The sequence below is a fragment of the Fusarium vanettenii genome (genome assembly GCF_000151355.1).
Source record: "Fusarium vanettenii 77-13-4 chromosome 1 genomic scaffold NECHAsca_1_chr1_3_0, whole genome shotgun sequence".
In the NCBI taxonomy this organism is placed as follows: domain Eukaryota; kingdom Fungi; phylum Ascomycota; class Sordariomycetes; order Hypocreales; family Nectriaceae; genus Fusarium; species Fusarium vanettenii.
The window spans coordinates 1,170,593-1,196,033 of record NW_003315881.1 but is presented as its reverse complement, the minus strand read 5'-3'; the positions used below and the strand labels follow the sequence as shown (position 1 = coordinate 1,196,033).

General features: G+C 53.7%; 6 protein-coding genes across 6 annotated transcripts; 4 read left to right on the top strand and 2 right to left on the bottom strand.

Annotated features, from left to right (window-relative positions):
* Positions 1-316: 316 nt before the first annotated feature.
* NECHADRAFT_74718 (uncharacterized protein) lies at positions 317-1,733 on the top strand (the record flags this gene model as incomplete). Its single annotated transcript, XM_003054175.1, has 4 exons — positions 317-367; positions 524-609; positions 690-1,337; positions 1,388-1,733. 4 exons carry the CDS (start codon positions 317-319, stop codon positions 1,731-1,733), a joined length of 1,131 nt encoding a protein of 376 aa, XP_003054221.1.
* Positions 1,734-1,827: 94 nt separating this feature from the next.
* On the bottom strand, positions 1,828-2,881 carry NECHADRAFT_74717 (uncharacterized protein; the record flags this gene model as incomplete). The annotated part of the gene is made up of 3 exons (XM_003053455.1): positions 1,828-2,713; positions 2,772-2,816; positions 2,877-2,881. 3 exons carry the CDS (start codon positions 2,879-2,881, stop codon positions 1,828-1,830), a joined length of 936 nt encoding a protein of 311 aa, XP_003053501.1.
* A 1,904-nt stretch (positions 2,882-4,785) lies between these two features.
* NECHADRAFT_74716 (uncharacterized protein) lies at positions 4,786-5,991 on the top strand (the record flags this gene model as incomplete). The annotated part of the gene is made up of 1 exon (XM_003054174.1): positions 4,786-5,991. One exon carries the CDS (start codon positions 4,786-4,788, stop codon positions 5,989-5,991), a length of 1,206 nt encoding a protein of 401 aa, XP_003054220.1.
* Positions 5,992-6,651: 660 nt separating this feature from the next.
* On the bottom strand, positions 6,652-8,137 carry NECHADRAFT_74715 (uncharacterized protein; the record flags this gene model as incomplete). Its single annotated transcript, XM_003053454.1, has 2 exons — positions 6,652-8,018; positions 8,071-8,137. 2 exons carry the CDS (start codon positions 8,135-8,137, stop codon positions 6,652-6,654), a joined length of 1,434 nt encoding a protein of 477 aa, XP_003053500.1.
* A 1,358-nt stretch (positions 8,138-9,495) lies between these two features.
* On the top strand, positions 9,496-11,153 carry NECHADRAFT_31316 (uncharacterized protein; the record flags this gene model as incomplete). Its single annotated transcript, XM_003054173.1, has 2 exons — positions 9,496-10,099; positions 10,159-11,153. 2 exons carry the CDS (start codon positions 9,496-9,498, stop codon positions 11,151-11,153), a joined length of 1,599 nt encoding a protein of 532 aa, XP_003054219.1.
* Positions 11,154-19,022: 7,869 nt separating this feature from the next.
* Positions 19,023-25,161, top strand: NECHADRAFT_74712 (uncharacterized protein; the record flags this gene model as incomplete). Its single annotated transcript, XM_003054172.1, has 3 exons — positions 19,023-23,846; positions 23,894-24,991; positions 25,045-25,161. 3 exons carry the CDS (start codon positions 19,023-19,025, stop codon positions 25,159-25,161), a joined length of 6,039 nt encoding a protein of 2,012 aa, XP_003054218.1.
* Between the last annotated feature and the right edge of the window lie 280 nt (positions 25,162-25,441).

The window sequence follows — 25,441 nt, the reverse complement described above, 5'->3', positions numbered from 1 at the left end:
ACTTGATGCTATCAGTCGAGTCAGTGGACCACGTTGGGCGTGCACTGTTGCACAAAAGGCCTTTGTTTGCTTGGAAGACCCAGCGAGCGATAGGACAAGTGAGGGGCAAACCCCACCATAAGCTCCGTCAGATTGAGAAGGGAAGGTGAAGAGTGCCCCTGGTCTGATGAAACGTCGCAACTCCAACTTAATCTAAGAAACATATGGTTGCGTGTGAACAAGATATCCTCTCTTTCTCTTAGATACACTTGCTTCCGTGACTTTCGTTCTATTTACCTACCCGTCTTCACCCGCCTCATTCTTATCACCTAGAACCATGTCCGAAGCTCAGATCCCCGTCTGGCTGGACTGCGACCCAGGCCATGATGTACGTATAAGCTGCCATGGGCATCTCAGATCGAGCTGGGTTGCGGCCTGGTATCGAGATAAGCGACAAAGATTCAGTTGCATTCTTGCTCCCCTGGCACTCGCTTCTCGGTGGCGTCCATCTTGTCTGAGTGACCAACCACTAACAACCTCGCAGGACGCTTTCGCCATCCTTCTCGCTGCGTACCACCCCAGCATCAGACTGCTCGGCATCTCAACCATCTTTGGCAATGCACCTCTTGAGTACGTCCTTGGGCTTTACGTCGGAGCAACGAAGGCTTCACTCACAATTCCTCATCTCCTAACCTGTCCTTATCGCGCAGAAACACTACTCACAATGCCGCCTCACTCCTCACCGCCATCGGCAGGTATGACATCCCACTCTACGTCGGTCTAGACAAGGCCCTGGAGCGCCCTGCCATTCATGCGCCAACAGACATTCACGGCGACTCTGGCCTCGACGGTACCGATCTGCTCCCCAAGCCACTTGTCTCGCCCTCTTCCGTCCCGGCCGTTGAGGCCATGGCGGAGGCCCTGCGCGCCGAGGCCGCCGGCACCGCATGGATCGTCGCCACCGGCGCCCTGACCAACGTCGGTGCCCTCTTCCGCAAGTACCCGGAGCTCATCAGCCATGTCAAGGGCGTGAGTCTCATGGGTGGCTCCATCGGCGAGGGATTCTCGGATGCGCCCCTCGGTGAGGTTGACGGCCACCCCAGAATCGGCAACTACACACCCTGGGCCGAGTTCAACATTCTCGTCGACCCAGAGGCTGCCGCGACAGTGTTACATACCAAAGAGATCGCGGCCAAGACCACGATTGTGCCGTTAGATCTGAGCCATCAGGTGCTGGCAACTCCTGAGGTGAGAGAGATGCTCCTATACGGGCCCGAAGCCGAAAAGACCGGACCCGGAAAGACAACTCTGCGTACCATGCTTGTTGAGCTTCTGTACTTCTTTGCGCAAACATATGCGTAAGTCAAGTTCCCATGATACTCGTACGACTTGAAATTGACAATCACAGTGACACCTTTGGCATCACCGCTGGACCTCCCCTGCATGATCCCATAGCCGTTGCCGCTGTGCTGATTGGCACCGAGAACGAAATCCCCTTCTTCGAATGGGATGCCAAGCACAGCGAGCCTCCGAAGCACGATGAGCGATTCGAGGTGACTGTCATCACAGAGGGTACCTTCGATGAGGCCAAGGCAGGAAAGCAGACGGGACGCACGTTGGCCAAGCTTCTTCCCCCAGGAGAAGAGGGTGTGAGGATTCCTCGCGGAGTCGACACTGCCAAGTTTTGGCAGGTTATTGAGGAGTGCATTGAGCGAGCCGACGCAAAGAACGCCGAGCTTAAGAGCGCCAACTAAAGAGACGGATAAGACAAGAAATGGAGGATCGTATTGCGCAAGCATTGGGTATGATTGATGGCTATCATGATGACTCTATGAGATTACTTTTTGTCTATAATTCTTCCCGAATGACCGCTTCGGCGCCTGAATTCCAACCAAGCATGAATTGCATCGTCTGCTCATAAGTCCAAAGAGTGACAGCGCTCGCCGGCGCCGCCTTGATGAGGCTGATAGGCAGGCCCTTGTAAAGACCGCGAAAGCCCTCGGTTCGCAGGATAGATCGAATCGCTCCCCGCGCAGTTGAATATTCCGGTATGTTCTCATACACGTATCGATTTCGAGATGGACCCTGGACTTGGATACGTTTCCGCACCAGGTCGAGGGGGAACACGGCCGTCTTGGCTAGAATACTAGCCATCATACCCGCGGTAGCATCTCCGCTACCCCAAGGCATATGCAAGCCTTCTAAGGAGGTCCTTAGAGATTCGTATGAGACGAAAAAGAGGCCCATGAAAGGCACAATCTGGCCGAGGCCAGGTCCAATGCCCCGAAAGAACCCCCTCCAACCCTCGTCACGTTGAATATCCCAGATAGCGCTTCTCAACGACCGGTAAATGCGATGACGTCCTTGAGCCGCGAACCGTGTTCTCAACAAGTCGAGGGGATATGTAACACCGGTTGCAGCAGCACCGGAAGCGGCACCGGCGATAAAGCTCTCGGCGGCATCGGGTAGGCGTGTCGGGAATGCGGTTTGGAGAAAGACGGTCGTCGAGCGATAGGTTGTGAACTGAACTGCGCCGTAACATACGTATAGCAATTCGGCAGGGACGTTTCCCTTCCACAGGCCTGTGATTCCTTCATGCTTGAGGATGTGTTGTAGAGTCGCAAACGCTCCTCGGTATGCGGGAGCTTCGCGCAAAGGTGCGAGGGGATCGGAGAGGGAGAAAGGTTGAAGTTGGAGGCGGATCTTGACGACGTCGAGGGGAGCGACGACGAAGCTAGATAGCATTAATCAGCCTTTACTTATTCGACTGGCGGGAGCTGGCGAGGACTTACCGAGAGACCAGACCAGCTATCGCACCCGCAGACACAGTCTGGAGTCTGGAGCCCTGATCACCAAGTCAACTTCTGTTAGAGGAAGCGTAAAACTGGCATATCTACCTCATCCTTGAGGTGGCCTTCTTTGTGCGACATTCGCGCGGCCTAGGCCCTGTCGGACCGTGGCTCTGCGCAAATAGATCAATGGACGGTACGGGTATTAAGAGCGCTCTGCAATATGTGCAAGCGATCCGAGCAACGAGCGATGATGCTGGTGATGAAGAGTTGTCGAAGTTGCTGAGGACGATGTCCCAGAAGACCTGAAAGTTACTGATAAGGGTCGAAAGATGACCGAACAAAGGGACGTCGGGGTAATTGTGCCGAAGCGGAAGGAATGCACGAGACGGCTAATATGTGGCGGGTAAATATCGTGAATTATTAGATGAAGCAATACATGACAGCTGTGATGAATGCCATGCAGAGTTCAAAGCCTAGTAAGATGTTTTTTGCATGTTTGTGTTGTTGAGGCCGTCATCGTCACGGGAATTGAAATCCGTGGCCACCTGCGCCGAAAATTTCAGTGTCACCCGCCCGCTCACTCCGACGATTCAGTGACGACATGGTCACTTCAGAGTGGACGGGTGGAGGCGGCTGTAGGCGGTGCACTCGGTTGTCTTGTCTTGATCTCGATGGAAGCAGGCATATCTCTCGCTCTTAGAGGCAGAGCGGCCTCCCAACCGGACAAGTCAAGTCGGACATGTATCTTCAAGCCATTTTTTTTTCATGTTGAGGTCCGATGGCGGCTGTTGGGGGGGTTTAATATCCATCGATCGCTCGTAAGCCCCTGCACCGGACCGAGGTTGAGATCTCTAGAACGAACCCTGCATGCAGGTCTCAAGAAATACTTGTGCTACCGTGTACTAAGAAAGGAGGGCAGTCAGAATAAAACCTTCATTCTGTACAGAGGCTTGTGCCAAAGTCACACGATGCTTTTATGTCAGGTTCCTAACTGAGTGGACCTTTTTGTACACGGGCTAACCCTGCAAGGCTGGGCGATTTGAAAGCGTCGCGAAGCTCCACTAAACTCGGGCCGCTGGAACCAACCAATTTCAGCAGATGTTGGCGTTGAATCTCTCAGTGAGGCAAGTGAAGCAGGCGAGGCACAGTGAGGCACAGTAGAGGCTGGAGGTGTTTTTCCATCTACTTGAAGTAACGACAACTCAATGATAAACGCATTGGCTCTATAGAGTCGCATTTCAATTGATTAAGAAAATAGTCACTTTTTAAACACAACAACAAGCCTACAACATAAAAGCAGCATAGCTCAACCGGTGACGGCACCACGTGGGGCTTCTTCAACCGTCGCGTCTACGTACCTACAGTACCCCACGAACTGTGGTCCTCCTCCTCAGCCTCACTGCACCCCTCAATGCGTTAGCTTCCATTGCTCCGAGTCCCTGAAGGCCGGAATTTCAACTGGGAGGTTGCTTTCTCCGGCGTTCCCATTGGCTGGCCCGCCGGTACTCGCTGTAATTCAGTCCCAGCCCGCACACACGGACGATATCCCGGGGCCGGAGCCTAGAACTAGAACAACTGGAAGGCACGTCACTTGATGGCAACTGCCCGCTGATGCAACTTGCCGCATCTCCGATCCTCTACCTTCTGCTCCCGGCTCTCTTCCTCCCTCTTTATTAACCTCCCTCTCCCGCACTCTTCTCCCTTATCTCTCATCCATATTTCATCCCCTTTCCCCTTCAACTTGTCTTACTCGGAACGACTCCATCAAATCCTTGTCCGTCCTCTTTGCACGTGTTGGCGAGGTAGCTCCTTGGATAGCTATCCACCACATCGCCGCGGTCCGACCGAAGCGACGGCACAGAGTTACACGTGAAGCCTGGCCACCTGGTTCGAACGATCACGATCTCGATCTGTTATTGCGACGACCGAACGAGGCATCGCTGCCACCATAACACCCGACGACTCCCAGCTTGCACCACCAAGCTCTTTCTCGAATCCGCCACAGACTCTCACAATGGCTACCACCCCAGTTCCTCCTCCAGACACTGCGCAGCTTTTGGCACCATTTCTCCCTGCCATTCCACCAGCCGCGATCTCGAAGCAGCCAGCCATTGGCATTCTGCCTCTCTTATCTCCCATCCTTCGCCAACGAGTCAATATCCTGTCCTCCTCAAGTACCGAGCCATGGCTGCGCCTTCTCTGCTACGACACGTCCAAGGTGCCTGAGCTTACCCAGATTGCCCAGGGCGGCAGTCTTGAGCCTCACCCTGTATCTGGAGAGGTCGAGGTAGACTGGGATTATGATGCTGAGATCCGCTATCGCCGGGTCGACCAAGAGACTCTGCAGGCTTTGGTCGCCCTCTCCAATCTTGGCCTGGCGTTTCAGCTCGTCTACTGTGTAGGCGACCAAGAAGGCGGCGGTGACGGGTGGAGGGTTGGCGAGGTGACTACCGCGGACAAGCCTTCTCCGTTCTCGCAGTTTGGCGGTGTCTCCAACATTGCAGAGGCTGAGCGCCAGTTTGAAGAGGCCCAAGCCAAGAAGGCGGCCAAGCAAACAACTAGTGCGACCAGCCACAGCCACAGTTTACACGTCCCGAATGGCGGTCTTGAAGATGAGGACGACGACGACGATTACTGGGCACGATATGATGCAACACCTGCTCGCACACCCGCCCAGAAGCATTCACCCGCTCCCCCATCCATGCCAACTTCTCAAGCTGGGGACCACCATACGTCTTCAGCCGAGGACGCATACTTTGCGCAGTACGACACTGTCCAGCCCGCCATGGACAATCACGATCCTGACGAGGAAGAGGCGGCAAAGCAGATTGCTCCACCCCTTGGGCTTGGACGGGTCGTGACGCACGACTCTGCCGAAGCCACAGAACTTAACGAGACACAAGGGGCATGGACACTGGCCGAGCTTGACAAGAGTGATTCAAGCCCAACCCGAAGCGGGGATGACTCTGAACGCCACGCTGCTCTCTTGCACCCGCGCCCAGCCTCGAGCGCCAGCTCCAACGGGTCGGAAACGGTCGCCAAGCTTGAAGCCTCAGCCGGCAAGCAGGAACAGAACGAGTTTGGCGTTAAGCAGCATGTCTCGCGTAGCATTCGCAGTCTGTACATGCTTGCCCGCGCCTCGGGTATCGATCGTCAGGAGTTTGAACGCATTATCCATACCGAGCTCGACGTTCTCGGTATGGTGGAGGATCACGATTGAACATCCAATGAAGGGAATATGACAAATGCCAGCGACTTTTTTTTTGCTATTTGGTGTATGAAATGAGTGGCAAGGTGGGGAGTCATGGTTGAGAAATCTTAGTCTGCATGTAAGGCGTTATCATGGGCATACGATTGGGGACAATTCCAGTCAAGGCGATATGAGTTTTTGCACGGTTTTTGGGACATGCATTGGCAAGGTCTTGGATACGGCTATTGGGCTAGTGTGTACCTCTTGAAAGAATGAAACAAATTTGAAATGTGAATCACACAGATGGTCATATATGATTTGCCCTACAAAGTTGGTCAACCCCATTCTACAAAACACAACGATCTATCGGGTGTGACCCTGTTGGACCTTGATACATTCGGGTATGTTTGTCAAGAAGCACAGCAAGCTGCGGAAAGCAGGTATCATATTAAATCATGATTGAGTGACAGGACTTGTTTCATCAGTACAAAAGACTTTCAAGTAGATCCAAACTCCGATCCAACAACCCTTTGTGTGTGGATAACTCAAAGAGAACTCCATAGTACCGTCCCAAACGAACGAGCACCTGAATGCTTAAAAAACAAACATACCATCCACCTTCATACTCGTCCACCATCAATCTTATGCTCATGTATTATGAATGCTCATAGAGTAAAGCTCGTGACGGCATCAGGCAATCACGAGGTTTTCCAGAGCAATACGAGCAGTCTCCAGGACCCTGACGCAGGTGCGTTGCTCTGGCGTGCATGGCTTCGAAGGGTAGATGACACCAGACACTCCGTCATGCGGGTGACCAGCAGCTATGAGGGCATCCAAGATTTCATGGCGCTTGCGACTCCGTTCCTCGAGCTGTTTGACGACATCTCTGAGTCCCGGGTGCGTAAATCGCTGGCTCTTCGGTACGTTCGAGCCCGTTCCGTCCATTCCGTAGACATCGAAGCGGAGGAGCCCGCGAATGGTAAGCCTCCACATATCAGGCTCCATGTTCTTGTTGTTGTAATTCTCAATGACAGGACATGAGCCGCCATTGTCGCCGATACACCCCCATAGACCGCCAATGTCCTTAAAGGAGAACCAGAATGATCGCCCATGTTTCTTTGCAGCAGCTGTCTCGGCATCGACCATCTCGAGAATGGTAGCGTAGGCGTTGCACGCAGACGGCACCAGCGTGCCCAGAAGCATGAGGTTCTGAAAGCACTGGATTGGGGGTGGCTTCGTCGGCTCATCAATCAGGGGTTTGGAGCAGGTAGAACATTGAATAACATCGTAAGCGACCTTGGATGCGTTACGAGCAACACGCATAGCCGGTACAACCTCATCGGGAAGGCGAGTAAGAGAGTCCAGCGCAAGATAGAGCGATGATAGACACCCGCAGACCACAGTGGGAACAGAACGCAGCGAGGAAGGTGGTGGTATCGTAGCGTTGTCATCAACGGAGCCAACCGATGTGCCGTGGTCACTTCCAAGTGTGTCAGGCGGTGTAGAGGCATTCGAACTGTCATGTGTCTGCCGGGGACTGAGTTGGTCGGCCATGTATTGCTGCAGTGATGCGTTGAGGTCCTTGGATATGAGGGCCTGCGAAACATCGGGTTCGTCAAAATTGATAGTTCCAAGAAGGTCTACACCACTGAGAGTCAATTGGGGACCCCCAGAGGTCTTTTGGGTTGACGGTGCATCGTGCTGGAGTAACTGGGGATCTGTAGGAAGTGTATCGAGATAGTTGTTGGGCAACAAGTCCCAGAACTCGAGATTTGAAGAGGCAGACTCGTCTAAGAAGCCGAGTCCCTGGTCAAAACCGCCAGAGGACAAGGGTGGATAATCATGAGCTTGGTCCTGGAAGCCGTAGGCAAATGTCAAGCCTGTAGTTCCAGGTCCGGACACATCTTGAGCAGGCGGTAGGGGGGCTTCACTCTCCACATGTCGTCTCTTTCGAGGACGTCCCATTGGCTTTTGGGGGGAGTAGTGACATAGAATCCCCTCCTTCTTGCAACGGGAGCATCCGTCGGGCTCCTTGGAGCAGGCGAGTTTTCGGGAACCTGATGACTGATAAGTCTCCGAGCTGAGCGGCGGCCACTATCCCGGACTTACGGCACTCATCGCATGCCCGATGCTTGGGCACGGAGTCAGCAGTCTGTGCAACTGCAGTAGATGCCATGTTTGGCCAGATGTTGCGCTGGTTCTAGACCAACTCAGAGGGGTTGCTGATATCAATAACACAAGGTGTCGGGCGTCGGGTGCTTTTCTTTGAGCGCCTAGGTGCCTACGCGGCGCATTCTCTCCGAAGGAAAGGAAGGCTGAAAGGGTTATGACTAATGGTTCGAGCTACAGCCTAAAAAGGCCAGGAAGGATTGAGGCGAGATTGTATCCTTGTTCGTCAGCACCTGGGACTCGATTAGAACGATAGCTTGTGAAGGAGAGAGACAAGGTTCCGATCTTCAGGCGACTCAAGCGCCTGACCGCTTCCGGCTGGCGATTAGTTATAATGCCTGGGGTCGCATTGAGGCATCAGCCCTGTGAGGAGTCCGGTCCATGCGGCGGGAGTCCGAGTCCGACCAGCCGAATGAGCGTTGAGATGCTGTAGATCATGGGGCGGGCGGCAATCGACTTGTGTCGTAAGCGCCCCATTGTAGCTTCTCTATTGATAGTTCGCCGTGATGGACGAAAGACATGGCCAGGTAAAGGAATGAATTATTTGGTATGAAAGATGATGATATTCACAAGCTTGGTCGGAATATTCACCTACAACAATATCCTCGTGGCACCTTCCTCCAGATTTGACAAACCGGGCCTGAACAGACAGACGCGGCAAGCACGACCCCGGTCCATGCATACCTAGGTAGGTTATTGCCCAGCGCCCGAGCTGTGGCGCCCTCCAAGACCCTAAGACCACTAAACGTCCACTGAAAAGTTTCTCTTCGTTCTGACGATGCAAGACGCGGCCTCAGCCTACTGGTGCTTCCGCTGACGTTGGACAAAGAAGCAATTCATCCGTTAGTGAGACGGCGTAAGGCAGAAAAGCATGTACAGTTGCTAGACCTGCTGCTAGGCTCGGAAGGCAGGCCCTAGTGACTCGCTCTGTCATCGACCGTGTGACCCTGAGTCCCGTCTCTTGTCCCAGATCTTCACTCTGGCCCAAAAATCCTTCTCCACACCCATCACCATCACCAAATCGGGCCCCGATCAATGACCCTTTCATAGCCTGCTTCTTGATTCGGTTCCCTTGTTTTTCTTTTGAGACGCTCTTGACGAGCATAGTACTCGCTTCTATCCTATCTTGAACGAGGCTTTTATTGTGGCTGTACTACGCGACGTTTGTCCTTTTGCCCGAGTTCGGAGCATAGTTCCAAGAAATCCCCAGCCGTCGACTATCCGCGTCATGAAATAGCTTCAGGCGCAGATCGCACAACTCTAGAAAAGCAGCTCCTTCAGGGCAACGTTGGCTGCCACCAACGTAACCTTGACCCTTGTCGTCAACTTTAACCCCAACCCAACCGCAACCCATATATCCGCAACATGACCCTGTTACCAAATGTTGGGGATCTCGCTCGAATAGAGTATAGGGAGGCCTTTGCTCGCGCAGTTGCTGAGGGTACTCGAAGTCCCCTAGTCCTCCCATACTGTCTCCTCGGGCCTTTCATCCTACCTCCAGTTTATCTTGCTATCCCCCACAGAAACCGGCCATGGCTGTACCGCTCTCGATGGCTCATTGTCGGATTCGTTGTTGCCTTTGACATCAACATAATCCGCACCATGTCAAGCATGAACGTTGCCTGTGCTTACGCTTCTGGGCTAATGGGCATCTGGGGCATCCTCTCAACTCTGAACCTCCTCGTCTGGACTGATCCACAGTCAAACTATGCCAGAGCTGTCAAAGTTACAAAGGACTCGACCAAGATGAACGGAACGGCCAAGAATCATGTCAGGGAAACAAACGGATCCTCCAAGGAAGACGGATTACGACAACGGAAGCTAGGGACTGTCCCCGGCGCCAAAGACGACGGAGAGCACAACAGTCTTAAGGACTCGGGCTGTGTCTGGCAAACCTTTCCCGAAAACGGTTCGTTTGGTGAGAGGCTCAACTGGACCTTTGATCTTGCCACCAACTTTAGAAAGATAGGTAAGTCTTTGCTTTAGAAAACAGTGCATTCATCAAGAACTTCTCTGATACCTCGACAGGTTGGAACTGTTCCATCGCCTCGGTTCCCAGACCCAATATTCCTCACAGTGTCCGTGACGGAGATCCCGTGTCTCTCGAGGGCATGCCTATTGTCTCAAGAAGCGGATACCAGCGCAGCCTCACCCAAGCAGAGTTCGTATGGACGCGAATTCGCAATGTCGCCGTCATGTATGCCTTGCTTGATTTCCTGGCCGTATTTGTGATCAAGGACCCATACTTTATTTATGGCCCTGATCATGGGCTCGAGCTGCCCCCTTTCCTGAGTCACTTTCCACCGTGGCTTCTCCTCTTGTACCGGGAACTCTTCAGCCTCGGTGGTATCTTTGCCCCCATCCAGGCCATGTTCAACCTCCACGACTTGTACCAGTACTTCGCCTTCAGCTCTCTGTTCCCGGCACGTGGTGAGCTCTGGCAATACACCTCCATCTTCGGCTCATTCTCCCAGGTCCTCGATAGGGGTCTAGCTGGCTGGTGGGGTTCGTGGTGGCATCAGACCTTCCGTCTCCAGTTCGTTGCTCCCGCAAAGTATCTGGTTGATCGGGGTTATCTCAGCAAGAAGACAGTGCTCACCCAGGTCATCACCATGTATGTCTCGTTCTTCCAGTCTGGCCTCCTTCACGCCGCCGGGAGCATCTCCTGTATGCGAGACACCAAAATCTGGCGCTCCCCATGCTTCTTTCTCCTTCAACCCCCGGGCATTATCCTGCAGCATGCTGTGAACCATGCCATAGATAGATACTTGCCCGGCACTCCACGACGGCTTCGTCAGGTATTCAACTTGGTGTCCTCTCTGGCCTGGCTATATTTGACTGCTCCATTCTTTACGGACGACATTGCATCTACAGGACTCTGGCTCCTGGAGCCTGTGCCGATTTCTCCGCTGCGGTGGTTAGGGTTTGGTCATCCAAACGACCACTGGTGGAGATGGAACAGAGAAATGTTTCCTTTCTGGCATTCAGACAAGACCTGGTGGAAGAGTGGTTTGCAGATGTGATTTACTAGGAATGTCTCTCAAGGTTAACAGGTCGCATAAAGGTGTTTGGACGTATGCAAAAAGGTTCATAGATGGCTGGGTAGAAACAGATGGGTATTCGGGTATTATAGACTAGGGTTTCTTGCTAGACGGGACAGACCAAGCAAACCCTCTTGGATGGTCCAGTTAAGAATCTCTATGCTTCATCTTATTGCGTTTGGGAACTCGAGCGACTCTCATACTGCTTTCCAGAAGCGAGTCTGTCCACTTCTTTGCGTAGCCAGGCCACAACTGGCTGATATCTACTCTGCTTCGCCGCCAACACCTCTTGAAATGCCAAGCAGGCCACACTGGTTTGGTCAGGAAACATGTACACATTTATTTTCAAGGTCTGGACTACTCACAGTGCAACTTGTGATTTGCGAACGTCACATTTATACTCTGGGTACCGCATTGTCCGAGACTTGCTAGTCAGGAGAAGAAAAGCAACATCAATAACCTTCATGATGGTTCCTAAGGACAGAATCAATAAAAAGATTCACAGCAGGAGGATTAGGACCCTTACGGACTACCAGCTCGCTGCTGGGCTGTTTTGATTTGCCAAGACAGCGGAGGTATGCCCACATCTTCTTGGCTGTCTCTCCAAACGCCCCTTGGAGCGATGTGAGGACAGTTCGTGTTGAGTTGTGGGATGTATCATAGAACATGAGATGAGACTGGATCTTGAAGGCATTGAGCACTTTGCGCTGGAAGTTTTGGCCAGGTGTTCGACCAAAGTCAACTGTAAGTGAGGCAGACACGTCTGTTTAAGCGTAAGCAGTGTCCTTACATGATATCGTAGAGGATCCATAAGGAATTCAGACTTACCAAGATGAGCATCACGCTGTCTGTCCTTGGTAATATCCAGAGTCTGACAGTTGATGGTAGTTCCGCAGTAAGGGAAGCCTGCCTGACCATCAACCTTGCGAACAGGAGCGCCATCATGCGACATGTCAAAGTTGACCAAGGTCTTTGCCGGGTTGACCACGACGCCATAGTCGGGGACACCCTGGTGCATTGTGTCGACAAATCTGACAGCCTTGTCCTGATCCAGCGTCACGAGAAGGAAGTCGTCAATGAGTCGCAAGAGAAGGGTGTCAGGCGAGGCTAAGAAGCCCAGATATTGGGCCTCAAGATCAGCATAGAAGTAGTTACACAGGAACGACGACAGAACAGATCCCTGAGGGATGCCTATCTTCTGCCTGTAATACTTCTTGCCGACCTTGACTAGGTTTTGCTCAACGTGCTGGGTCAAGAGGCGCAGGAGTTCGCCAACGCTGTGAGTTTTTCGCATAGCACTGTCCACAAAAACGGTGTTTTTCTTCTTTCCTGCTAGATCCCTCTCGAGCCGTGCGGTAAAGTTGAAGGGTTCACCCTCGGCCAGGGCTGTTGCGTGCCATCGTCGGATGGCTTTGGATGAGGACTTTTCACCTTCGAGCAGAGCCCGCTCGCCGGGCTTGACCTCGGCGTGCTTCATGATGGTGTACTTGTCCTGGCTTGGTATGGAGCCCATGAGCTTGATAACTGCAGGTTGAGGGATTGTGTCGAAAGCAGCCTTGACATCGATCTTGGCAAAGTACAACTTATCATGATGGGGTCCAAGGGACTCCTTGAAGCGCTTCAGCCGGGTGTAGATGTCGCTCACGGAGAACATGGTGGACCCTAGTTTCGAGGGATTGGTGTCCTAAAGTCTATAGTTAGTCTTAGCTTCAGAGTGATAGTGACCTCACTGACCCTTTCCAGCTTTAGCAACGTATGGACCGGGCCCAATATAGTATTGATGCTAGGTCCCAGGGTTTTCGAAGCCCCTCGGGTCAGAGCCCTTCGCCTGAGGTTCATGATGGGGCGGAGTTTGTCACCCTTGGGCAACAGACGAACTTGGCTGAAGCCAAGCCGCCTTGATTGGAGGGCAGCCAATGCCTCGTCCAATTTGACCTCTTCAAACATATCCGCTTTGAGACTTGCCATGGCAGGTTCTGCGATGTGCTTCCAGACTTCATGGCGGAAGTAGAAGACTTGGTATCGGTGGGTATTCGACTCAGTGACGTAGAAATTGTTACGAATTAGGGGTATCAGAAGGGAATCAAACACAAAGTAAAGAAGTTCATGAAAAATCTCATGTCGCTTTGCAGTGTCCGTTTTGCTTGGCTTCTGGCCTGCGGAGCCTGGAGGCTGAAGCCAGGTTATGTCTGGGATCTTGAAGGGTTAGCGAGTTGAAGCCAGTTGTCGAGAAGATTACCTACCTTCAAGTCTTGTGACATCTCATGCAGCGACATGGTTTCAAACCGCCTCAGTTTAACAAAATGATCAATTTTATGCATTATCATTGATTCATTATGCTTCTGAACGTCTTCATCGCCCCAGAACTTGTGAGGGATGATTTTTGACAACACCGCTTGACAAAATGCCGAGACCTGAGACGTTGGAGTTGCGAGGTCAACAAGAGACTTGCATTCTGGCAAGGCTGGAAGTTGCGTGTCTGCCCATGTCTTTTCAAGGGGCTTCTGGGAGAATGCCCTCCTTCGGCGCGAAGCTGTTGACACGAGTTGTGACTGCTTGGGCTTGTGAGATGAGATGGAATCTTTCTCTATCCTCGGTTTCCGAGTTCGATGGGGTCTATCAAAGACACAGGGGCAATAATGTCGCAAAAGTTCAACGTATGAGCAACGCCCATGGCGAGTTTGCAGACGCTCAACCAGTTGCTCCAAGTCGCCACGAAGCCTCTTGGGTAGCTTGGGCATCTGGATGCCAGTCTGTCCAGGTTTTGGTTGGAAAGCTGGCGCGATTTCTTCCTCTCTCAACGTATAGTCCTGGAACTTTTGAGAGGTCTTGGAGAAATCCACCTGCGAAGTGAAGACGTTGTGTAGTCCAAACTGACGAGGAAACATGTACATCATGATTTTAAGCATGTGCTGTCGCTGAACATTTTGATCAGATTGCTGAGGATCACTTGGATCCTGGACACGAGGGTATCTGTTCAGAACATCTACGCAATGTCAGTGGCGTTGGTTCTTCGACGAAACACTAGGATAGAATTACGGATGTGCTTGTAGCCAGGTTGGATTGAGCCTCGAGAAGTAAGAGACGGCTTGGCATAGAATATTCTGCTCCTCACCAATGTGATATCTGCAGGTTTTCGGCATTCACTGGGAGATCCGTTTCCAAGTGATACGTTACCCCCGGGAAGATCAAGCTCCGACAACGGTACACCTAGGGAGATCAATACAGTGAAACAGGGAAAGCAAAGGGAGCTATTTACCAGTGAGCTGGTAGTAATTGTTGAAGCCCGCCTGTACATTGACGTAAACAGAAGTATCAACAAGCAAGTCGATCATGATCTTCTCGCCAGCTCGGCCCAGGAGTGCCAGCAACTGCGGCCAAGGAGCTTCCCTAAGCGCCTTGACATGGGAGTTGGGGTAGAGGCTGAAGAGTCCTGGGATACTTGTATTTCCCTGATCGCCTGGTCCAGCTGATTTTCTGAAGCCATCGCAAAGCAAATGTTTCGGACGTCGTCCAGCTTTCAAGTCTCTAGAGAACAGGAGCCACACGACAAAGTCGACAATCTTGGAAGCAAAGTCAGCACGAGAAGACAAAAAGAATGGAAAGAAGACGGACCTCTGACTGTGAAAACATCGACCCGGCGATTCCATCCGAAATGCCAACATAAGATTCATCTTCTTTTTGCGAGAAGACAAGCCATTGCTCCCATCGCGTGTCATCGCTGTCGCGAGCTTGGTCACGAAAACAAACAAGAGACGAATCCAATAGTTGTGACAATTGACTCTCGACTTCTCCAATATTGTCGCCCTGGCCGATTGATGCCACTTTCTTGCGTCGAAGACGGGAACCTCGTGGCAAGCTGGAGAGAACATGTTCTCTTAGTGTAGTGACCCTAGCATAGCAGCGCTCCAAGAGATCGCGTCTCACAGGCGTGTCACTGCATGAACTTTTCTTCTTTGGTGTGCTTGACGTGTCTTCGGGGCCAAGCTTGCGCTTCTTCCCTACGACCATTTTGATGGATCGTGGGCTGACCATTCACGTCGCGCCTGTTATCGCGATGCATGTGGTTTCCTGAAGTCGAGATATGGAGATGGAGAGTAACACAGCCACAAGATCGCCCTGATGCCGATCGATTTCTGTGGCTGTTGCTTAAAATAGTGGCTCAGGGAGCTCGGGAGCTGGTCCCGATTGGGTAAGGCGCTGGTTTTAGCGTCCGGCGGGCGCCAGGGACTCGCAAAGGGTGTGGCACTGTTTTCGAGGTCTGAGCGCGAGTGTCTCGACAAGTTGAAGCACCAGAGGTTACAACAAGAGACTTCCTCTGTCAATGGATAGGGAGGGAAGAATTGTGGCATGGTCAAGTCTGGTCCAAATGTCTCTGATGTGCGGTGGATAATGTGTTCGAAATAGGAGTAGAATTCTCCGTACTCCGTACACAGCAGAGCAATGCCGGGGGCCAAGCCAAGTACCCTTCTTGTCTTATCAACTGAATTCCACCTCCATGGCCAACATGAGCCCCTTGCTTCTCAGCTTGCCTACTCGGGAGAACAAGTGGATTGAGTTTCGCCCGCTTGCGCAGGTACGAGGCATGGAAGCACGGTATCTCGAGGGGTATGCGGCCGTTAAAGACAAAGGGTGGGATAGGTGAGTTGAGGATGATTTCATGTGGCTTACAGAAAGCGACGCTGTGCTGCAGGAGAGGACAATCGTTATCAAAGTTGCGGCAGCAACAACACCATCGTCACAAGCTCTAGCAGCAGCAGCACTGTAGCACGACGCAGGAACGGGGAGCACGGAGAGGACCCGGTCGCCAGGCAACCTGGCGCGATACAAACAAAAAATGTGACAACCCAGGCCTGCTGCTGCTGTCCAGATGGCATGGCATGGTACGATCGATTGAATTGGCTGATTAGCATGGGACCCCGGATCTACAACCACGTCGTCTGGAGTCTGGAGAATCGGTAGACAGGGTAATCAAAGACAGAGGAAATTTTCCCTCATTCTTTCTATCTCCGGCAATACCGGTAACGGTGGGATGGCATGGATGGAAGAGAGGGAAATTTTTGCAACCCATCTGCCTCAGCTTCCGAGCGCGGGACAAGCCAGCCAGGACCAGGGCACACCCAGCCCATCATCACCCAGATCATGGATCATGGCGGAACAAGTCAGGGGTCGGCAGGGGAAGAGAAGCGAGGGAAGAGGGACCGAGTCGCTGACAGACTGGGGTCGAGAGGCGGTCCCTGGATGGAAATATGGAAATAGAAATAGAAACCCGTTGCTAGGACACGAAGTCGGTCCATCCATCACTGGATCCATGGACAGACAGCCACGGATGACATGACGAGATATCCCCCACCTTTTGGACACTTCACAGTGATCGAGATGTGTGTGCCAGAGGGGGGAGAAAGGCCACGACAGAAGAAACGAAATGGGTAGGGGACAAAAAGGGGTGGTGGAAGCACAGCATCAGGGGACGGCAAGACTTGCAGACGGCCCGGGGTAACATTGGGATGGATGGATATGGATCTTGGGGCACCCAATATCTAGCAATCAATCATTGATTGATTGTCCCCAATATCTGGCGACAGAGGCGGCAGATTGAACCACATCACGTCCAGTCCATCCGTCGCCCAGCGGGGTTCTTCTCTCTGCACAAGATATTGCCCATCCTATCCCATCGCAGGGAACCAGCAGCAACGCAACAAATTGCATGTCCCAGAGCACAGCAGGTCGCGGATCAATGCCACAGTGCATGTCGCCATCTGGGCTCGGCTCGCGGTACTGGACGAACTGGCCAAGCGGATGGAATTGAGGCTGACGGATCGGCTGCCACACGAAACGGTTCGTGGCCGCGAGACGAGGTCGCTACCGTGAAGGGTGGAAATGGATTGGATCGGTGTGAACCCCTGAGGCTTGTCAAGGGGAGACAGAGACCGAACGACCTCGATCCATTGCTTGGTCCTCGCGACTCTCCTGCTCTCGCCGGCCAATGCAGTGTTTAAGACCAATGTCGCATCTTCATCCGCTAAGAAACATCCATTGGAAACCCTTTGGAGGGGAGGCCCCAGCCACACAGCACAATGGGGAGACTCGAGAGAGACACTAAATATTATCCCGACGAGCGAGGAGATCGGGATCCAGTGTTCAGTTACGTGGTGCACTGTACCACGGGCTGTAATGAGATGGGGTGTAAAACATCCATTCAGGCCGAGCGCATCTGTATGTATCGGCATTTTGTGTCCCTCCATCTCCATCCATGGATCCATTGACATCCATGAAGAATGAATGGAGGATTGATTGCCGACTCTGCACGAGTGGTAGGGGCTCGGCTCCTTCACAGCCAACATCACATTGCAGTAATGTACAGTGCAGTAGGCACATTACAGATGCACAGAAGCCTTGGGTCCAATCCATAGAAGCCCGCCCTGAGTTTCTGGGCCTCGATGAGGTGCCAGTTGTTGGTTCCCATTGTCTTGGTTTCGCGCTGGGCCACCTACACCCATGAAAGTCTACTGTGCTGTTGGTGGGCCTCCACAGACAGGCCGGCCGTGGCAGTCTGTCCAGTCCAGTCCTAGGTACCACAGGCAAGCCGTCCACTAACGATCCACTGCAACCCACCCGCTGTATCAGAATGCAGGGCGGGGAGCTTGCCGGTACCTGGCCTGGAGCCCTGCGGCCAAGGGTCTGCAAAGTACTGCACTACACTACCGGGCCTTGTGGTGGTGAGAGTAAAAAAGAGTCGGAGTACCTAGGTAACCAATCCAGTGAAAGCTCCGCTGGCGTTTGCTCCAACCGTTGGCTTTGGTCGTCCACTGGAGAGAATGGAAACTCGGCAGGAGCTCCACCAAGTCCAAAGGAAGGTGCCGTTGGCTTGTACCTTTCGAGCCCTGCGAGGCCGCCGCGGTCTCTACCTTAGATTATCGCGCGACGCTTGTGTTCACCCTGCCCTGACCTCAACTCACTCCGTCCTTTTCTGCACGTCTTGAGATATCGTCCTCTCTTCCATCTCTCCCTCTCCTTCTCTACACCGCAGCTCGCTTCTAGTGCCGTTTTCAGTCTTTTGCCGTCGTCGTTGCTCATATCTGCTGCTCCTGTTCTCTCCTTGTGAAGCATTCCCGTCGAGGATCCTCCCCTTGAGAACCACACATTCTCGAGCCTCATACGACATTGCCCTGTGCTGTCTTGCCCTGTGCCCTCGGAATACTGGCAATTTCTCATCTGCGCCTCCAGCAGCTCGTGCCCATTCATCACGGACCTGCTCACTCAAAGCTGTGCTGTGCTGCATTGCAGCTCAAGTGCCAGCATCCCCGTCATCGCCCTGGACCCCCAAGCCTCTGGCAGAAGCTGGCCTACGGATGACGAGTAACGGCCGACTCCAGCAGCTGCCTCCACTGAGAGTGTCCACTCCCATTTTCATCCCTCCCCTAGAGTCCCTGGGACGGTGTGGACAGGCCCCATCCCGTCATTACTGCTCCTGCTCCTGCTCCTGCTCACTCGTTGTCGTCCACGAATGGCTCCCACAGTTGTGAACCTGTGAGAGTTGCCAGAGCCGGTGACGCTCTCCCACCCCCTGGTTGTCTTGCGCCCTCCAGGCCCGTTTACAATTCTCCCAGTCACCAGGTCTACCGCACTCGTTGCCCGCCCACCGACCTACACTACGCTGCCTACGGTACAGTACCTACACCTACCTACCTTACCTACATACACCCACGCCTATCGAGAGTACGCCTCACACCAACGCCCGCCCGCACACCAACAACGTCCAAACGCCAACGCATCGATGCTCGCTGCATGGGTCTCTAGTCCCCCGACCAGTCGCTCCGCTCGACGAGCCTGACCGATGCTCAGGCCACCATGGACCACGACATGGATATGGCCCTCCACGCGGGCCTCCAGCCGGACCTCCAAGACGTCGGCTCGAGCCTTGGAAATCCCAATTTCGAGCCTCACCCAGACCTACATCGCCATCCCCAACGACACCGACTCCATCGCTCCCGCGACATCGACCTCGACCACGAACGCCGGCTCGTCCGCGACGCTGACGCTCAAGCCCAGGCCTACCTCCAGGGCCAGCTGCCTCACGACCCTGAGCTCCGCCATCATCAGCACCCAGAGCATCACCTCCTCGATCCTGCTCTCGCAGCCGCCCCTGCATCCCATCTCGACTATCACGGCGCCTACTCCCACCCTCCCGCGCCGTACGCCGACGACGTCCTCGACCCGACCTCCGCAAACGCCCATCATGCCTTCACCCCCGTAAATCCCGACGACTTTTACAAGAGCTACCGGGCAATCCCCCTCCAGAACCACCCCGAGACACTTCCCATGGCCGCCTCCACCCCGCGCCCGTCGTTGCGCTCCAACGGTGACGGCTCTACCCCCAAGCACCCCGTTCTCTCCCCAACCAGGACCAACCTGCGTTCCGCCTCAAATCCCGTCGACAACAGGCCCGCCCTCCCGGGCTACAAGCCCACTGCATCGCACCCCAGCGTGAGGGACCTCAAGAAGCGGTTCGACCAAAACGGTGCTGCACCTTCTTCAATCCCCCGTGCCCCGGCGCATACGGGTGCTGCAGCTAAGACTAGGCGGGATGTCGGCGGCCCCAGTACACAGCCGCGAAACGGTGCAACGTCTTACTCGACATTGCGTGACGGCTCCGGCACGTCAAATAGTCCGTCTGCATCCTCCTCGTCAGCTCGTTCTCAGAGGTCCAGGTTTGTTGCCGAGGATCAGGTCTCGAATAATTCACAATCTTTTGCGAGTCGTATAGGCAAACCACGAAGCGGCGTTAGTGGAAACCCAAATGCCTCCAAATCCATGACCAACCTAGCAGCAAAATCCCCACCTCAACCAACTTCTGCTTCCCCCACACCATCTCGTTCTCAAGGCTTGCTGTTCGGCGAGATCCTCCCCGAGCAGCGAAACCTCTTGACTGCTGGTTATGGAATTGAGGGCGTCCGCCCACGGAGGACGTCTGAATCCAGCTTACACCATCCCTGGAGCCACCAGAGAAGCCTATCTGACCCACCAGATGTCGCCGAGCCCTCGTCCCCAAGCACCTGGTATCGTAGCCTCAACGGCGACGGTGTTGACGGCCAGCCTGCACAGGATCCCGCTCACAAAGGCCACACGCGGTCACAGAGCGATATTCCCAAATCTCAATCGGGTCCTACCCCCTCCCGCAAAACGCCTTCTCGAAAAGGCACCGCCTCTAATACCGCCGCTGGAGGTGGATCTTCGTCCAAGCTACCGCGCTCAGTGAGAAAACTCAGCAGCCCAGGCGATACGACACCCTCATCGACACGCTCCAACTCCCCCTCTACCTTCAAAAGGCCACCAACGGTTAATGGCCGAATATCAAGGGCAGGTACTCCAACAAGCCGAGCGAAAACACCGACTTCGAGAGCCAAGACACCCACCCCGGGCGGCGTCACTCGAAAAGCGGCACCTCGGTCTCTCGTCACACCAACAAGTAATAATCGGCTCCAGGCCAATATAATTGCTCCCCCGCCGAAGCTCTCTCCTCCCCTGAGGAGTTCTCGACCTCGACAACCTGTTTCCGTGGCCACCACGGCAAGCTCACGAATGAGGGCAGTAGAGAGGGCTAGGTCCCCAGCTCCCCCTTCCTTCCCCCCGTCCAAGATCGCCGAGCCATCCCCTCGACGGCGAAAGATATCTGTGGGTCCGATCGATTTCGAACAGCGGCGAGAACACATTCGACTCGCGTATACTAAGTCTATCCGTGAGAGCCAGGCCCTCGAGGCACGGCAGAAGGCAGCGGAGCGAAGGCGGAGGGATATGGAGGCTACTGCAAAGGCAAAGGCAAAGGCCGCCGCTGCCGCTTCTGCCTCTACAGGGACATCACCGCGGACCCCAGAGCCAGATGCAGTAGACTCTCCAACGACCTCCGATATCCCGCCAGTCCCGCCGATTCCAGACAGCCATGCAATGCCGGAGCCACCAGTCATCCAAGAACCTGGTTCCCCCGAATTATCTACAGCTACAGAAGTCCAAAATGCCTTGAACGTGATAGATCCTGGAGTGTCACACGGACAGGCCCATCTGGATACCCACGAGGAGCACCCTTCACCAGCGATAGATGACTCGACTATGAGTCCTGTTGACATTGCGGCAGCATTACCTCCAGCTGCACTGGCAATTGCAAGCCCAGAACCGACACCACCTGCTGAGTCTGTGGTCCGAGATTCAGATTCACCTACACTCGGCGTCCCTGGTAGCTTCCCCGCCCCCAGCCCTATCGCCGATGCTGTAGAACGACCTCAAACTGCAGTGTCAGCAACGTCAGAAACGACCCAGTTCGATAACGAGCCTCAGACGACACCGCCAAGGCCCGTCCTGTCTCCGCTTCAAGTGCCAATCACCATTGTTAAACCACCAAGCCCGCAGGCGCAGAGGACTGTCACGCCTCCAAAGGTCGAGTACCAGTACCCATTCCACGATGAGCCCGATTCGCCAGTACAGCCGAGAACCACGCACGATACGATCCAGGACTCCCATGACACAACACCGAGGCACAGCGCGGTTGAGGAGCCTGTGATCCCGGGAGCGTTCACTGTATTTGAAGAGGATGTTCGCTCTCAACCAGAGCATCAGTCGCTGTTCGAGGCTACCATTGCCGTCTTGCCATCTCATCCCCCCTACGAGGACCCGCGACCAGCCGAGGAGCATGAAGAGACGGTACCGTTCCCTCGCATCTCGCACGATTATGAATCAGAGTGTCAGACAGAATCGGAGGCAGATGAGGGCGTCGGGCATTATCACCATGAGGATGACGGCGCTATCACCGATACCTGCACTGAGGAGACGGATGACCACAACAGAACTGAAGAGTGCAGGTCGGAATCTCAATTTGACGATCGGGTTTCTTCTCATCGGGCTTCTACCTGCGAATCCTTCGATGCTGACGGCACAGACGATCACGAATACCCCCATTATGAGCATCAGCGCCCAGAGTCTTCAACGAATCTCATGGTACCGACACTGTCTGCACCCAACCGAGCAAGTCAACAGTCGGCATGGACGGACTACACGGTCGATAGCGCCGAGGTGTCCCCTGCAACCCGCTCTCCAGCTTTCCCGGACATTGATGATGAGGATGACACTGGCGACCATGGCCATGTGACAATCTTCGAAACCATGTCTATTCACAGAGATCGAGGGCCAACAATCCGACCCCTGGAGATGCACAGTACTCAGCCTGAAGTCCGTCCCTCGATAGACTCGAGCCGATCACCATACCTAGGCCATCAGCTTCCGGAACTCGATACAGGTGATGGATTCTCGGTCCCTTATCTCTCCAACAGGGCGAGCAAGAGTTTCTCTTACTTTCCGTCACCGAATCACGAACCCCCGCCTATCCCTGCCTCGACATCTGGCTCAGCGTGCAACTCTCAAAGGGCTTCTGGTGTGTTTTATGAGCAGTCACAAAGCGGAAGCACATTCATCAACTCTGAACGTGGCTCGGAAGATTATATGCCAACAATGATGACTCCTCAGTCAATGGACACGGCCTCTCTGGGGACACAGAACCAGTATTTTGCTGACTCGGCGACGCTCAACGGTGACGGGGCCTCCGAGGCACAGGACAAGAACGGACCGACAGGAAAGGAAAAGCAGCGGCTGATTCAACGTCGAAACGTGATCAAGGAGCTTGTCGACACTGAGGCCGTATTCGTTCGGGATATGAATATCGTCGAAGAAATCTACAAGGGGACGGCCGAGGCATGCCCCAAGCTCGACGGTAACACTGTGAAGCTCATTTTCCGCAACACGGATGAGATTATCTCATTCCACACTTCATTCTTCGCCCAAGTCAAGGAAGCAGTCTCGCCCGTCTATGCAATGCAGGGTCGCCGCTCGAATCTCTCCAGAGAGGGCTCGTTCATGTCGGAGCCTGGCCACTTGAACCCCGCGGATATCGATGATGGCAAGGATCGGACTGTCGCGCTGGGCCCTGTTTTCAAGGCCAATATGGAAAAGATGAAGCTGGCTCATGAGGGCTTCTTGAGGAACAGTGACGGAGCGGCAAAGCGCCTCATTCAGATCCAGCAAGATCCCACCGTCAAGGTGTGGCTGAACGAATGCAATGAGGTTGCCAAGGACTTGACAGCTGCATGGGACTTGGACTCCCTTCTCATCAAGCCAATGCAGCGCATCACCAAATACCCCAATCTAATCATGACTCTTCTCCAACACACGCCGCAGGATCACCCCGACCGAGAGGGCCTTCTTGAGGCCAAAGATATTCTCGAAACAGCCATCATCGAGATCAACAAAACCAAGAAGAACTTCGAACTGGTCGGGCAAATCGTGGGAAGGAAACGGAAAGAGTCCGACGTCAAGGCTGGATTTGCGCGGGCATTTGGGAAACGAGTTGATAAGCTTCAGGGTTCGGGCAGCCGCCAATCCGAGGACGCCGACTATGCCAAGCTCAACGAGAAGTTTGGTGACGATTATCTGCGACTACAGGTCGTGCTCCGGGACGTCGAATTCTACACGAGACAAGTTTCAGCCTATGTTCACGAGTTTCTCCAGTATTTGTCGTCGATTGAGCTAGTCATGAGGCTCCAGCCTGGAAACTATCCCGAGCTGGAGAGCAAGTGGGTTCAGTTCAACATCTCGATACAGGACTTGGAAAAGGTTGCGCTTGAGGACCATGTAAGTGAAAAGAGCCATCTCGGCGAAGTCATGCTGACAAGTCATAGCTGTCGCAAGTTCGAAAGCACGTTATTGAGCCGTTTGAACATGTTATCAAGGCATATGGCAACCCATCACTAGCCATGAAGAAGCGACAAAAGCGTCGCGTGGACTTTGAACGATATGAGCAGTTGAAGCGTGCGAACAAGAGCATCGACTCAAAACTAAACGAGCTTGTCGAGCAGTACGAGGCCCTGAACGACACGCTCAAGAAGGAGCTTCCGAAACTGTCTGCCCTGACAGAAAAGATCGGCAACATTTGTCTTGGCAACTTTGTCAACATCCAGGCCAAGTGGTACGGCATCTGGAAGGAGAAGATGAAGGTGGTGCTGGGCGACTGCCCCGACATGCCAGACCTCAAGGAGGTTGTTGCTACCTTCCACCGAGATTTCCCATATGCACAAGAGCAGGTGGCCAATGTTGGCATCCTCAACCCTGCATATCGTGGCAGAGTCTCTCAATCAACCACACGAAGCATGGATGAAGCATCGTCCCTAAGGATCCGATCACGCCCATCGGAGAACGATTCGCGAGGCCGGGGTCATTCCGTCAATGGCGAACAGGCACCAGGTCTCCCACCTCCCGATGTTCTCAAGCGTCACAGCGGCTCATACACCATGTCGCCCACCAGCGCTGGAGCGGGAACCATCCCCAGTCCGCACCAGTACTACTACCGTGATTATTATGCTGGTATCAGCAATCACCAGCAAGGCACAGCCTCACCCTTGTCCCCGGAGATGCCAAGCAGTTCACGGTCCTTTGCTGCTTCGACGAGACCAAGCACGGGACGAAGCTTTGATTCTGGTGGTCTTCCAAGACAGAGCTCCGACTCGAACACACACCACCTCCGAGATTCGCACACCACATACAGTTCTCAGAACCAGCCTCAGGAAGGGCGGCGGTTTTCTGGCCTCTTCCACTCAGCATTACCGATGGCTGACGGACCGGAAGATAGCGCCCGGTCGTCCCGTGCATCATCACGGGAACGGGGACCGACAGCAGATGGGTACAATGTGCTCTGGCTAGCAGCATCGTTATTTGAGTTCAACATTGCTACGACAAAACACGAAGCTGGTTACCCATACCTGGTTTATCAGGCTGGCGAGGTAAGTAAACGGCTCACGGGATGACAAAGGGGCTTGGCTGACTCTTGTTCCAGATTTTCGACGTGATCGCGGAGAAAGGAGAGCTCTGGTTGGCCAAGAACCAGGACGATCCCGGTAACCAGGTCGGATGGATCTGGTCGAAACATTTTGCCAAGCTGGCCGATTTCTAGCGGCGGCAAAGTTGCAACTCATGCATCAGCAAGCAAGCAAGCAAGCGATGACTTGACTTTACTATTGAACTACGTAATGCATCAAAGAGGTTATGTACTAGGACTAAAGAGGGGGCTATGGGCGTTTATTCCACGGACATGCGATTTGGAACGCAACGAGGAGGAAAGACGCTCAGCGATGAGAGTCACCGTCTTTCCTTTTGGTTTCTTGATCTTCTTTACCACATTTTGCTTTGCTTCATCATGGATCAGACACTGACCCTTGTTTATTCTGGAAGTT